The sequence below is a fragment of the Lygodium microphyllum genome, chromosome 15, assembly GCF_053477565.2.
Source record: "Lygodium microphyllum isolate KBCC chromosome 15, Lygodium_microphyllum_v1.1.10, whole genome shotgun sequence".
Lineage (NCBI taxonomy): Eukaryota > Viridiplantae > Streptophyta > Polypodiopsida > Schizaeales > Lygodiaceae > Lygodium > Lygodium microphyllum.
In genome coordinates this window covers 87,278,057-87,294,285 of record NC_141149.1, presented here as the reverse complement: position 1 = coordinate 87,294,285, position 16,229 = coordinate 87,278,057, and the positions used below count along the sequence as shown (strand labels likewise).

The 16,229-nt window shown below is 43.1% G+C and overlaps 1 protein-coding gene across 10 annotated transcripts in view; it reads right to left on the bottom strand.

Moving 5' to 3' along the window:
- The window catches only part of LOC148024742 (uncharacterized), a 267,919-nt gene that overhangs the window by 54,031 nt on the left and 197,659 nt on the right, over positions 1-16,229 (bottom strand). For 6 of the 10 annotated variants that reach the window (XM_087694403.1, XM_087694401.1, XM_087694400.1 and 3 more), the window contains one exon: positions 10,108-10,360. The exons of 2 other annotated variants lie outside the window; for them this stretch is intronic. In XM_087694403.1, coding sequence (XP_087550529.1) covers positions 10,108-10,360 — 253 coding nt within the window. Of the gene's footprint in view, positions 1-10,107; positions 10,361-16,229 lie in introns of those variants that run through there. 2 more of the 10 variants (XR_015693346.1, XM_087694405.1) reach the window with 2 other exon arrangements.

The following is a 16,229-nucleotide window of genomic DNA, read 5'->3' as shown; positions in this document are numbered from 1 at the left end:
CTGTCCTCTCTGCACCCGTGTGAAGCCATCAGCGTCCACTTGTGGGCCCGTCGGCGGAGCCCTCTTGGCTCCGAAACGCATACAAACTACTGCCTGATGCCCAAAGTGGCGGCAGTGTACGCCCTGGTTTCCTGGTCACAATGACCTGTTGCCTAAAGGAGTGCCCGCATGCCTCAATCACCTGTACCTTTGGGACTCCTGCTGTTGTCACTACATCCGCGAAAGATGCGAGAAGGACAGTGCCGAAGAGCCGTCCAAAGTCTTCCACCAACTCGCGATACTCTATCGTCTGGCCGGGGAAAAGAAGGGTGACGGGGTGCAGAAGAAACCTGTTGTGGAGTGCAAACGCCTCCACAGTAAAGCCACTATACCAAGGGACCATGTAAATGACTCCCTTCGTGGACGCATGTGGTGAATTGGCGAGTAACTAGCGAGCTGCGTCCGCCAAACTGAGCCGGACCATGAAGATCCCTTGGCCCATTAGGACTGCCTCCATGATCTGTGTTGTGCCGATGCGCAGCGTGGAGTGAAGCCAGTCTCTAAGTTGGGCCCTAGCTGGGGAATGTCCTACTACCTGACCAGAAATCGATGTTTCCTTTAGCTCCAGCTCCTTAGCTCGGACGGCTAAGACCTGCTCCTCAGAGAGGACGACACATGAGGTGTTTGATTGGGGGGCACTCGCTGAGTGCGTCGGCGTCTGACCATAGGTTTCCATTGCGCGTCCCTTCTGAGAGAACTACCAATCAGGTCACGGTGCTACATGAGGGGGGATGTTGTTGTAGATAGAGGGAGCAATTGGAGGGTGGGGGAATCAATGGCGAGGGGAGAAGAATGTTGCTGTATTGACGCACCGCCGATGGATCCGAGGTTGCGGACGTAGGTAGTGCGCCAGGGAGGGGGGAGGAGGGGCACAGCAGGGGGGGGGGGGGGGAGGGGGAGCTGACTGTCAAGGCAAGGGGGACAGTCTTGCCAAGGTGGACAGGCGGGCGGGGTGCGGCGGAGCGAGGGGGAATCTGCCAGGAGGGGGAGGAAGCAGTCAGGCAAGGCAAACAGACGGGGGGAGACGGCCAACGATGTGGAGGGCGTGATCAGACGGAGTAGGAGGGAGCGATCGAACAGGTGCTGTATTTTCTCTATTATGCATAGAACAGGTCAATTTTGCCAAAATAGAGCAATTTCAGCAAAACCCCCAAATTTTACGAAGTGTTGATGTCCAAATTGCGTGGAAATCAACCTGCATGTACATAAAATGACCAAATGCTGCATAGATTTTGCCCAAACTGCAAAAGCCCCAAATTTCACGAGGTCCAATGTGCATCAATGTCGAAAAATTGGGTAAATTTCAGCCCAATTTGTGCATGTACATGAAAAGCCCCAAATGTTGGGGACAAAATGTCACAAATTCCTGCAATTTCTGAGACAAATTTGTTTGTCTTGCATCACATTCCCCAAATCTGGGAAAAGCCCCAAATTTTCTGGACCACAGTTACACAAATCTGGCCTTTTGTGCTTAGAGGGCGAAACCCCGTCAAGAAAGGGTTGTGGAAGTTGATTTTTTTTCTTTTTTTAAAAAAAGATTTTGAAAAAAAAAGGTGTGATGGGGTCTGTTGACCCCGTGCAGGTCACCAATTGGACGTCGCCTACGCCTACCCGCCACGAACCCATCCCGCGACTGCTGCCCGATGGTCACGCTCTGGACAGTCACGCACGGACTGCTACCCCCATCAATTGTTGCACACGCTGTCCGCTGCCTGTCGTGGCCTACCTGCCATGACCTGTCTCCTCGTTAGAGTCTCACATGGCGCTTGTTCACAATGCCTACCGCTGTCGACTGTCCTCACTACCTGCGACTACCCACAATGTCTGCAGTTCTCTCTTGCCAGCTTTGATACGAGTTTGTAGAGATGAGTTAGGCACAAAGATTGAGACAGTAGGTGTTCGTTGTGCACGGAGAGATAGAGAGAGTGAGAGAGAGCTGAGCAAAGAGTGAGCACATTTTTAGGTACAATGACGAGTGTGTACCTTTAGGTTTTTAGATAGATATATATGTGTAAGCACAAGTGCTAAGGATTTGTTCACACTCGAGCACATTTAAAGGTACGAGGGCCTTTATTCCCAACATGCAATACACGACACAACACCTTGACTAACGGTATCAACAAGAGAAATCATGCCACACCCAAATCCTATGGTGGACATTAGCTGCCACAAAAAGGACAAGCTAACATGATCAAATGCCTTTTCATTATCAAGTTGAAGCATAACAACCTGCTGGCCTGAAGCTTTAGCATAGTCAATCCCCAATTGAACATTCAAAATGTTGTGCATTATATTCCGACCCTTAATGGAACTGTATTGGCGTGGATGAACTAAGTGCAGAAATACTTTCTACAATCTATTGGCAATGATTTTAGGGAAGATTTTATATAAAAAACCCGTAATACAAATGGATCTCCATTGTTGCTAAGAGGTTGGAGAGGGAACCTTAGGCAAGAGCTGAATGACAGCATTCTTCCAGTCTAAAGGCATCATACCATAATTCCACACTTGCTAACACATGCGAGTTATTGGGTCCTTAAGCTACTCAACATGAGCTGAAAATAGTTCATTAGGGAGCCCATCCTAGCCAAGGCTTTTCCTGCAAATCAGACAACACCTCTTCCATTTCAACCTCCAAAATACAAGCCTCCATCAAATCAACCCATCTTGGCTTAACCTAGTTACTAACCAAACAGCAAATATATTTGCGAGCAGAGTGAACAACATCAGAAAGAATCTCTTGTGGACCCAACAATGATTTATAAAGGTTAACACACATTTGAATGATTGAAGCAAGATTAGTCACCATAACACCTTGCTAATCCATCAAATGCACAATATTTTCCCGAGCGCATTTCGGGTGTAATCGAGCAAAGAATTGATGAGATTGACAGTTATTATCGTGTGAAGCTTCGGCTCTCGCCAAAAATTTGTATTTAGCATATTCCTCTTCTTGTAGAGATTGAACTGACACAAAGACAACGAGTGGGCCAAAAAGATTGCACAGACTGCAATTCAGCTCGTAAAGAGGAGACATGCTGAATACCATACTATCACGATAACGATCGTGCATTATCCCTAAAAATAGCCCATGCTTCCATCCCTTAAACCTTGACGAGCCATGGGAAGGTAGTGCACGTCATCCCTAAGCTAACAACATTCGCGAGCAGTAGAAGGAGCATACACCCACTAGCCGCAAAACCTCTCCCTCATATAGCATTTCCAAAATTAGAAATCTGCTGTGAGGGTCTTGAGAAACGAAAGATGGTTGAAGGGAAGATTTGACGGCCAACATAACTGCAGATTTATGTGGAACACGACCACTAAGAAAGACTGAATAATCCTTATATACATAAGATGATCCTGCCAAAGTACGCTGTTTATGCTCCACGGCACAAAAAACATCCCAATTTCCAACTAACACAACTTTCCACAACCGATACTGCTTATTGCCCCAAGAAATACCTTTAACATTCCATAAAGCAATTTTGATGATAGCTCACAAACGAGAAAACTACTGAACCACCACTTTCCCTTTCCCTTTTACATCAACAACTTTAGCTGCCTGAAATCTCTCCATCTAACTTCGAATCACATCTACAAAATTTGATCTTTGCAAACTAGCAATCGAAGCACAAGAAACAAACTATTGTTGTTGAGAACGAAAAACATCCCAAGGAGGCACAAGCCTCCCACACACGTCAAAGCGCAAAGCAAAATCAAAAGCCCTTTTATCATTTGCACCAACTGTAGGAACACGTGACGATTGAGGTTTCATATAGAACCCTCTACCTTTGTGTTGAAAAGTCAAAGTAATAGGATGGGGAGGTGGGTGAGTAGGAGTTGAGCGAGACACCTGTCTAACATTATGTCTAACCACAATGAACCAATAATTATCCCGAGGAGGCAAATTCCAACCAACCGAAAGTGATGCACCCTCAATACTAGCTTGGGAAGCATCCTTTTTTCCATCATCATGTCCATGCTACGCAAGCAGCACAGGATCAACTTTTGGCTACTGAACCATCTGCTAGGGATGATGCTCATGCATATCCATGTCAAGATCCATAGAACATTACAATACCACATGGCTTCTATCACATTCTGATCCATAGAACATTACAATACCACATGGCTTCTATCATATCTGGCCTTCTAAAGAAGTTTGAATTAATTAACTAAAATATTTACAAAGGGCCTTCTAGTCAACGACATGGATTCAAAGACATGTAGAAAACAACACATGGAGCCAAAGGGATACAAGAAACACAAGGCTACGATTACAAAAGAAGGCGATCATGAAACGAGAAAAATCAACGTGGTGGGGATGGCATCAATCCATAGAGCAGCCATCTCCCTAAGGATCACAAGAAGAAACCATAGAATAACTTGCCACAATAACAATCCTTGAATATGGCCCACATGACCACATATACTGGAGGTGGAATAAAAGATTAATGCATTGGATGTTTACCAAATCTACCGAAGACTTGTCCAATGCAAAAAATCAAAAGACGAACATGCTCTCATTGTAAGTGGCCATGGACAATATTTTGGCCAAAACCCAAGAATAGATAATTGTATGCTGATGTGTCACTGAAGGCTATACTCAAGAAATGAAATCCCTCTTGTCTAGCAACTAAGCAAGAAAAAGATAAGCGAGAAACCATATGTAGTAAAGAAGACACATCTATCATTGGAGTTCTTGCGATGGTGTTGCTTTGTAGGTTTCCGCAAAGCTCTTGACACACTCCCAGAGACTATATTGATGCACAAGTGATATAGCACAGGAGTACTTGGAGAGCTCACTTGGGGTATTCTACGATTCTATGAGTAAGTGGTTGGCAATGTATGGGCTCCTTGAGGGTCTTTCAGCTCCTCCCACTCTGTCATTGGAGTAAAGCAAGTATATCCTCCCTCAGCAATACTTTTTTGACTTTACATTGATGAGATCTCAGACTACATCCCATGGGAGGAGATAGAGGAGCCCCTCTAGTAGGTACTTAAATACCTCTCTAGCTGTACACAAATGGTATTGTATTCATAGCTGATTCTGCATAGGGGTTACATATATATTTGGATGCACTACACTCTTTTGCATAGGGCAGTGAACTCTCAATTAACCTTGGCAAAACCAAGGTCATGGTGTTTAGCACCACACCATAGCGAGAGAGAAGATCAGCATCAAGCTTTAGCTATGGGCAGAAGGAGGTGGAGTACGTGGATTCTTATACATATTTGGGAGTCTTATTTACAAGGCCCACTTTCTCTATGAGAGATATAGCAAAGTCTAGACTGACTGGGGGTATACCTCATCGGGACTTGGGAGGGTTTAAGAGGATGTGCACACATCTATAGTTCTTGGAGCCTTGCACTAAGCTATGAATATTTGATACTTTAGTCATATCCACACTATTGCATGGAGTATGAATATGGGGACCTAACCTTGACCATGAGAATCACTAGAGATGAGTTTGGGGCCCCTCCGATTGTGGTGGAGGCTTTTACTAGATCAATATCATTCATACACAACTTTTGGAGATCCCCAAATACTGATATGCATCGAACAACAATCAATAGGTAAGGCTTGGAACAACAATAATTAGGTCATAAGCAGCCTTAGCTAGATGCTAGCATGATTGTTTTGAAGTGCTACTACCACAAATCAACACAAAAAAACAGAGATATAGCAGTAGAAGAGAGGCGACCAAGCATAACAACATCACTAACACTCCTCTGTGATCGTAGGTGTGAATCAAACCCAAGAAATCCCCTTGGAGTGAAGAGTGATCAATATACAAGGATCATCCACCAAAGGAGATCAAATTTAAAGCATTGTGAAATGCTTCAAATTTGTCACGAGGAAGAACTTTGGTGAAGATGTTTGCCACATTATTAGTGGTAGGACACTAGACTAGGCAATCTCTCTTACCTGTAGCCTCTCTTTGAAAAAAGTGATAGTGGATTTCTATGTGTTTCATGCATGCATGAAACATTGGGTTCTGTGGCACTGCAATGGCACTCTGACTGTCAATAAACAAACGAGTAGGCTCCATAATAGATACATCAAGATCAGCCAACAAACATCTCATCCATACACATTCAACTGTGGTAGTGAAAGTTGCCTTGTATTCAACTTCACAAGACGATGTGGCAACAGTAGATTGTTTCTTGCTAAGCCAAGAGATGCAAGATGAGCCAAGAAGAAACAATTTCCACTTGTAGAGCGGCGTGAGTCAAAGTCACTAGCCCAATTTGAAACCTCTCAACAAGACTCTGACAATCCAATGCCTCTAGCATCCAGAATGAACTGAATGCCCAAATAATAATGCAAAGGCCCTTAGTTTAATATCTCAAAAGTTTGCTACAAACTTTGTTTGAATGCTGAAATCTGATCAGTATGTGTCCCTGTGAGCAAAAGATCATCAACATAAAGACATGTGACCAACAAGGATCCCCCCTCTTTACATATGTAAAGTGTAGACTCTGATGAGCTATTAATGAACCCTTAGCCGAGTAAAAAGGCATTAATTTTTCCATACCAAGCTTAGGGAGCTTGCTTCAAACCATACAAAGTCTTTTTCAGCTTGCAACCAAGTGTTCGGATGCCTCAACTACAAAACCAATGGGCTACTATACATACACTTCTTGAAGTTTCCCATGTTAAAATGCAGTCTTAATATCAAGCTGGTGCACACCAACCATGATGGGCAGCCAAAGCAACCATAGACCGACTGGTAGTCATGTGGGATGTAGGAGCAAATGTCTCCCCATAGTCAATGCCTTTCTTTGTGTATAGCCTTTGGTCACAAGCCTAGCTTTATACTTGTTAATGGATCCATCTGCATTCCTTTTTAGCTTATAGACCCACTTTGTAGCAATGGCTTTCTTCCCAACAGGCAAGGTCACTAAATCCCATGTTTGATTCTTTATGATAGAATCAAACTCAGCTTGCATTGCTACCATCCAATGCACACTTGTTGTGCATCCTCAAAACATTCAGGCTCCTTATCATCACATGTATGTGCTGCCATAACAAACTCCATTGTATTAGCACCATCATGCAAATAAGCTTTTCTTCTATTACAACCAGCAATAGGAGCATCCAAATGACTAGCTTTCATAGTCTGCAAGTACCATCTAGACATTTGCCTAGCTTCTTGATGGTGTACAAGCTCCTCTTGAAACTCAAATTCAGCATCTTGCCAAATATTCAAGCCAGCCATAGGCTAAATTTCTGCATTACTCAATGGAGCAACTAGCTGAAAATTATGTCCACTTGTTAAAGCTCCAGTTGTATCACCAAAAGAAATAGGCAGCAGCCCTTCAAGTACATCATTGGCAGCCTGATATGTATCAAAACCAGCAAGGGATAATTCTGATTTTTCATCAAAAAACACATACCTATTGACAAATACCTTCTTGGAGACAAGATCACTGTTTGTACCCTACCAAAATGCATTTAATAGCCTTGTTGTCCAACTTCTTTCTTAGTACTTTCGGAATGTGAGCATAAACAAGACACCCAAAAGTACGAAAATATCCAACAAAAGGTTTCCAACTATTCCAAGCCTCAAAAGGCACAACATTTTTTAATACCTTGGTAGGGCACCTGTTCAAAACATGGCAAGTACACATAACTACCTCCATCCAAATACTATGTGGCAAACTCTTTGCTTTGAGCATACATCTGGCCATCTCCATGAGTGACCCATTCCTCCTCTCTACAACTCCATATGCTCTAGACTATATGCAGTGGTGTACTAATGGACAATGCCTTTCTGCTTCAAAAAATATTCAGCATGGAAGACATGTATGTATTCCCCCCCTCAGTCCGAACAGAGAGTCTTAATCTTGGAGCCAAATTGATTTTCAGCAAGTGCTACAAAAGCCAAAAATGCATGGTACACCTCTAACTTTTTCACCATTGAGCAGACTAAGCAAGTAAAGTCATCAATGAAAGTCATAAAATAATAACAACCATCCAATGACTTTATCTGCATAGGGCCACATGCATCCAAATGCACAATTTGTAATCTGGCAGTTGCCTTAAAAGCAACATCACAAGGAAATAAAAAACGATGAATTTTTCCCAAGATGCATCCTTCACACATATGCTCAAGAGGTCTCTCCAAGAGAGGTAAGCCACCAAGCATTTGTGTATGCTGCATAAGCATTAAGCTACCATAGTTAACATGCCCCATGCGAGCATGCTAGAACTGTACTGTGGCATAGAAAAAGTAAGAGTAGATGCTAGATAGACCAACTGATTAACTGAATAAGCATCTAACTCATATAGTTCATGACATAAAAGTGCCAACCAAACCAAAGTCAGGAGTTCTTTATCTCTAACTATACATCTATCATCACCAAATGACTTGCATACCACACTTTGCCAAAGAAGAAATGGACAACAAATTCTGCTTTATACCTGGCACAAATAATGCATCCTGCAACAAACGGAGAATAGAGCCATCAATGGTTGTCAACACAATCTCCCCAATACCTCTAACAGGGTACGATACATTATTCGCACATTGCATAGACTTGAGAATAGGAGCTACAATAATGGAGGAAAACAAATCCCTGTGTGATGTAATATGCCTACAAGCACCATTGTCAAAGAACCAAGTACTTGTATCCTCAGTAGTGCTAGATGCTCTGTCAACCCAAGAAGAGTTATAACTACAAGTGTAGAAACAACAGTCACGGTCTACAACAAAAGACATGGACATAGTAGCAACAGAGGGTGCATCAGAAATAGACATCCCTGACTCCTCCCCCTTGGCTTTGCACTTCCTACATTCTATGATGTAGTCACTTGGCTTCTTACAATAGTGGCACTTGCCCATCTTGGCTTGCGTGCCCCCCTATTTCTTGCTGCTCTGTAAAGTACTTGAAGTCCCAGAAGCATTTTTAGACTAGCTGCCCTTTCCCTTTTGAATTGACTTAAAAGCTTGCTCAGAGGCTATTACATCTATCCCATTGTCCTTTCTTGTTTGCTCTTCTTCTAAGAGCAAACTAACCAGTGGTGTGGGCGGGCCTGCTTGGTGGCAACCAAAGCAGAATAGGCGGGCAGGGAAGATGAGGCGTTGCACTGGTGGTAGCACAGGCTAGGAAGCAGAGATGTTGAGGTGGCGAACTTGGCAAACAGGTGGACACCTCACTAGAATAGACACACATGCAGCAGGCCTACAAGTGGTGACGCTCGCAACTAGCAGACCTGGTGGTGGCTCGTTATGGTGGAGCTAAAGACCGTTGGTGGTGGTGGAGTTGCTGACACTGCGGATGGAGGCTCAGCTGGTGGTGTTGAAGTCTGCTCTAATACCAAATGTAAGAGGTGAGAGGATGCACAGAGATCGAAGCTCAACTGAGAGTACAGTTGGCACTGAAGAGAGTGTGAGAGTAAAGACATGACTCCCAATACAATCCTCAAAAGAGTATAATGCGCAAGTACAAAGTACAACCTTGAAACCTTAGGGTTGCTAATGTGTGTTCACATCCAAAAGGTGTAAGACACAATAAGTGCCCAAACTGTGTAACATAGGCACATAAAATAAAAGAGAATAAAACCAAGGGAAAAAACCTCTCGTAAGGAGAGTAAAAAGTGCCCCAGTGTCCTATTGAGGATCACCGACACTCCTCTATGAGCGTAGGCGTGAGTCAAACCCAACAAAAGTCAATAATCATTGATTGAGGTGCATATGTTGTGACAAGGTTTGAAAATAACAAGGGCACAAACTGCTTGCCTGTGTATAGGAGCAATCGCAAAACCAAAAAACATTACATTTTTTTCATGCAAAAGCAAAAAAATTTGTTAAGATTATAAAGCCACAAATTTTTTGAAAAGTTATACAGCTCTTGAAATTGAATCCCTTGTCATGAGTCTATTAGTTTCACGAAAAGACACAATAGTAAAAGAGCCAACATTTTATTTTGTTTTCCATATTTTAACTAGCAGTTGCTGAGCTGTGTCCATTTACCAAAGAGACAATAACAAAACCAAAGACCAGAGTGTTTTGAAGCCAACAACAAAAAGTGATGGAGGAGCTCCAATAAAGCTATCACCTCCAAGCAGACTAACCAAAGCTTCCCGAGCTGCCCAATACTCGGAGTCCTTCTTTGTAGAAGCTGGAGGTCCAAAAAATGTGGTCCCAGCCACTTCGACAGTGCTATGGTAAGCAGTTTTGCCCAGCATAGTCCGAATGCAAGTAATTGTAAAAATAGGAAATGGTAATCTTGCTGCTTGTGCAAAGTTGAAAAGCTCAGACTTCAAGAGTCCTGGTATAGGAATGCCCAAGAGTTCACAAGTTGCAGAAACCTAAAACGCACCTCAATTTTTGTAGGTGTGAGAACAAACCAACTACAACGCATAGTCAATGTAACACATTGAAAACATACTAAACCAGACATGTAAAGAAAATTATGATCATTGTAAGCTTCCTTGCTTCACAGTAGCTAAGGATTATGAACCGAAATTCCACATTTGACAGCCTAACTAGCAGCAAAGCTGAATGGTCCATTTTTCAAATTTGGTCCCTTTGCAATGGCATTGAGAAAGAAGCAGTTGACTGGTCATCTTGAAAAGCTTGTATATTCATACATCCGTCCCTGTCTCCCTGTTTATCCCTTTTTTTTCAGGTTCATGTAAAATATTGAGAGCCCAGAACTAAGCAAGGTCTTCAGGTGGAGTGAAGGAAAATCCATGTACATTCAAGAAAAAAACTGACTACATGGGGAGTTGATGACAATCAGCACGCTCTTTCACCATGTTGTACTATGCTCAAGTTGCTGTTTCTTCACTACAACTTCAGGACTGTGCTGTAACTCGAAAAAACTCACTGGCCCCATTGGCTTGTATAAATACTTCCTTGACAGTAGCAGAGCAGAGCTGTCAATCTCTCATGACACCTCAGTTAATGGGTACATAACTGATAATGTCTGTCTAATATTTGTAACTCTGTGAATCTTTGTTTTTTATGACCAGACCCTAAAAGTGGTCGTGATTTCTCAGGACTTTTATGAAAAAAAAGCCTATTACAAGGTTTGGATGACCAGTCACTAGTGCAATCTGTAATGCCAAACCATCTTGACTTCAGATGGAAGACAATGCCTGTATCTTGAATGGCGCAAAAAGCCTCTCTCCTTCTCATGTGCTAAGAGTTACGAGTCACCTTTAATCTCTCCCATCTTCCATAGAGAGTGTTACAATAGTTACTAGAAACCCCCCAAATTTCTACTTTTTTTCCATTTCATTAATTCCATTTTCTATTCTGTTTCCCCCTTTCTCATCCCAATAGTTACTAGAAACTCCCCAAAACTTGAAATTTTTTGAATTTCTGTTTCTGTTCCTTTCTCCAGTTCCCTTCCTGTAATTATGGTGCAGACAATTTCTGTCCACATCCTAGAGAGAGTCTCTGCAGTATAAATGCCATGCTTATCTATGGGATAATTGCATCTCATAATCCAGATGTACCAAGCCATAATGATGGCAATTAGCTCCCATCTATGGACGCAGCCCTCAATGCACTGTGACTGCAATAAATCTGGCATGGGAATCCTGCTCCAAAGGTGGCCAGAAATGAGAAAGGACAAGCTTTTACAGAGTGTTATTGCTCAGTCCCAATGTAACTTTCTTAACTCCATGTGCACAGTAGAATGCACATGTTCACATGCTCCCCTCTAGGCTTCATGACTAGACCTCCAAGGGTCAGCCCACAACCGCATGCTTACCCCCTAGCTAGGTGCCAGGGTAGATGCACCGCTTGCTTCTCTCCACTTCTTGGTGGGTTCTTAGGGTCATGTTCAGATTAACCCTTTTCTTGATATTACATCATTGCTTGTGTCATTGGTCTAGCACACCACCATGCTCCCTGCACTAAGATTCTACTGACCCCGACTAATGTGATAAACCATTACTACCTTGCTTAGGGGGTGGGGGGGCACACACACACACACACACAGACCAAAACTTCGTATGAGACCATGAGTTATAATTGAATGTAAACCGATACAATTGTTTGGAGATAAACAATACAAAAATAAAAACATAAATCTAAATGCTGATAACAAAAGAAACTGGTAGCGCCATAAGTGATAAACTGAACCTAGGAGAGCCATGAGGGTACATGTCATCTCAAGAAATCCATAATTGGTTGGCATAGCATCAATTTCTCCCATGTGAAGGATCCGGGTAGTTTGGCTCTAGCTCAAGCAAAGATCTGTTGTATCCTCCTCTGTATGTGTTGTTGACATATTTGTGGAGCTCTAGGGCGCTTGGATCCACTAAGCTGTAGTACTCCATTAATTAGTGTCCCTTGTGTAGATGTAAGTTGGGGCTGTGTTGGGGACTCCTCCATACTCCTCTCGGGTGTAGACCGAGTTTTGGTCTAAGGTTGTCTAGGTGCTCCTCATGAATAAAATTTTTGAGCCAGGCCCTTGACAACTGGTGCTCTACTTATGAGAATGGTCTCTCTCTGTTCTTGTATCTCAATGAGAAATTTTTTTTAAACCAAGGCATCTCTGGTCAGTGCAGTCCATGACTCTCGACAATGACCAAAATCCATTCCTGAATAGACAATGAAAGTGGCCCTAGATCTCATAGTGTGCTAGGAATCGGCAAATGGGATGCTCCTGTCTCTGGCTCTCACTGGCAGATCAGGAATATATGCTCCTCTAAGGGTACGTATCTATATCTACCAGTCTCAAATCCCTAGCCACTTCTGTCCCCATCGCATGTATTGGTGTCATCCATGTCCTCCTGGTCTCCAACTTAATAAGATACTCTCTGAGATCCTACCAATCTCTGAGTGACTCAAAGTGAGAGATGGTGCATCAAGGAGTACTGAAAGGGGGGTAGACTATCCATGCTAAAACCATGTAACTCAAACCATGATGTCATCTGGGCATACCAGCATGAGGGACCACCCTCTGCAGCAAGCTCTCATCAGGAATCAAGGACTAACTGTGCGTATTAGTGTTGGGAGAGCTCCCATAAGCTGTGTACAAATCATATTGATCTGGTAAGAGCCTCCACCACAATCGGAGCAACCCTAGGTCAGATCTAAATATCTCATCTGGAACCAAACCCTTACGTCTGATCATCCTAAAAGTCACAGATATCAGAGGGCTCTCTATCAACCTCAATCAATCATATGTAGAGCCTGATCTCCTACGTGGCCAAGGCTGGGCCCTTAGATTTGTACTCCATATACGACAGGATGGATGCAACTAGAGTATCGAATAGCCATGGCTTAGTGCACGGCTCTTGGAACTGCATGTGTGAGTACATCCTCTCCAGCCATCCTAATGTTGTATACCCCATGTAAGTCTAGTCTCTACTACCTCTCATAAAGTGAGACATGTAAACAAGACACCCAAATATGCATAAAAATCAACAAACCCCAACAATTGCTATCCATGGGTAAAGCTTGGTGCTGATCTCCTAACCCACTGTGATATAGTATTAAACACCATAACCTCAGTTTTATCAAGGTTCATTGAGAGTCCACTATCCTATGCATAGAAGTATAGTGCATCTAGATGTCTCTATAGCCCTTGTGGAGAGTCAGTTATGAGCACGATTTCATTTGCCTATAATTAGAGGAGTATCGGAGTGCCAGCCAATGGGGATCCTCTATCCCCTTCTCTGAGGATGTAGCCGAAGATCTCATCAATGTATAGTCCAAAAAACATTGGTGAGACGAGACATAACTGCTTCACTTCAATGGTGAGTGAGGAGCTGAGAGATCCTCAAGTGTCCGTACCTTGCCAAACACTTGCTCATATAATGCTATAGTACTCTCATGGCGTATGTCATGTGCACTAGTTTAGCCATGGACACTATGTCAAAGCTTTGCAAAAATCCACAAAGTAACCTAGACCCGTCTCTTGTGAGCTCTACCCTATATAATGGCTTTAAGTGTGAAGATACGATCCAATGTCGAAAAAGATTTCTTCAATCTAGCTTGCCCTTGTGCCATGAGGCCCACTCTCTGTACCCACTGCCTCAATTCCTACTTTATGATGGAGGGATATAATTTGGCTAATGTGTGGCCAACTATGGTGTAATAGTTACTAGGTGAGATGGGATTTCCCAACTTAAGAATGGGTACACTAGTATCAGCACTCCGACTATCCAGGAAGCCACCATATCTCTACTACTAAATATCAGCTACTCACCTACTAATCCATCATAATTGCTTACAAACACAAGCAGAACGAGAGAGAAAGAACACAACTTTGAAGTGAATGAAAATTGTGAATGAATGAAGAGTGTACAAAGTGCTCGAGGACAAAGCACCAGTATTGGAAAGTGGCGTCCACCAGCAACGGGTCCCAAGTACTGTAACCACTAGTTGGAGATGAGAGACTGTTGAATACTGAAGGGTAGCAGGCTGGTCACCAAAACACAATAATCGGATGCTGAAAACTAATCACCCGAGGCAAAGAACAATCAAGCAACAATAGGAGATGTGTTTGCTAATGTAGGAGACCTATTGGATAGCAAAAACATAGGTATTGTAGCAATCGCCTAGGGGGAGAGATGGCAGCAACCTGTCGCCTTGTTGGCACCAGATGCTGAAAACACAGGTTGATCAAGTGCTATGATGATACAGTAGATGGAGATCTCCAAACACCACGGCGATGGCTGGAAACAGGCTAGGCTGGATAGTGTTGGGTTGCACTCCGTGATGGGTAGACAGCAAATGGTAGGTGGCTGATGGCCGAAATCTGCACAATAGAGTAAGAAACTTGCACAAAAAGAATGAAGATTGAATGGGGGCAGCCTATCTATTTATAAATGTGGATAGACCCTCCCAAATTAGGGTTTCACTGAAACTCTCTCAAACCACACACCATTTGCATTAAATAAGCATGTTTTGGGGTTGTTTAAGAGGCTTATAAGCATGTAATGCACTTCTTATCTCAACACCCTTTCTCGAGTCCAAAACAGGGCTAGAAACAAAGGCCAACCCAGGTTTGCCCAAGGCATTCCACCCTAAAGAAGCCAAGGTATCGGACAAAGGATGCACAGTGACTACCCAATGGCCTACCAAGACTACAAAGGTGATGGTTATCCTACCAAGGGAGTCCAAGTAGTCACACCAAAGAGGACACGCCAGCTGACAAAAGGTGCGTGTTGGCTGCCCAATGGCCTAACAAGTCTCACAAAGGTGGATGGAACCACAATGAACTTTGTTTTGTTTTGTTCTGTGTATTTTTCTGCTTTCTTTGTTGGGTAAAGGTGTTTTGAGAGATGGTTTGCAATCAATTAAGTAATTGTACCATATAGGAGAATGAGAAGGGATGGTTCGGTCCAACCCATCACAAAACAAACAAGCTCCTCATCCACTCGAGGGTATCGATGACGAGGAAAGGGTGATGAAGTAATGGTAGTGTGGTGTAAAAACCAAAGGTGGAAACAGCCTTAGGATCCGTCTATTGATGCTCTACACAATGAGTATGCCACATGCTATGAAATGCTCATGCACCAGATGCCACTTGGACAGTATCCCTCATAGGGAAATTGTCCACTTGCCCAAGCACCCTCTACAAAGATGATGAAATCTTACAATGCAAAAGGAGGAGCTACAACGGGGGGAAAAAAGGCTAATGTCGAAAACAAGTGTTGAAACTTGTAGAATATCAAGAACAATAACACCCTCTTCTTAACCTTGGATGTCAATACTAGAGGAAGAGGAGCCACATATTGGTCTTCGTGTAGTGTCAAAAACCATGATGTGAGGAAGCATCCCAACTGGAAGAACTAGATAAAAGGCATCGCCATGATAGCATCAAGAGAGATGCTCGGCGAGTTGCCACGGGAGGGAAAGCCTCCATGCTCCTAGAAGAGCAAAACTTATAGGATGATGAAACCAAGAATGGAACAACACCCATCCCAAGTTTCCAGTCTAAGTAGGATTAGTGCAAACCTACAGGTTAGCCCTACACCGTAAACAAAACCTTGCAAAAGAGACAAAGATATACAAGCATAGAGGTCGGCAATGAGATACTCCAAAAAACTGAACTAAACTAAAATGAAAAACTAACTAAAAGAAAAATGCAATGATGTAAATGTGGATGTGTGAGAGAGTAAATGCAACGGAAGACTTAAGAATAAAAATCTAAGGACAGAATCTTATGGGCCCGACTCAATAGCCTAAAGACCCAAGAGTGTGAAGATGAAG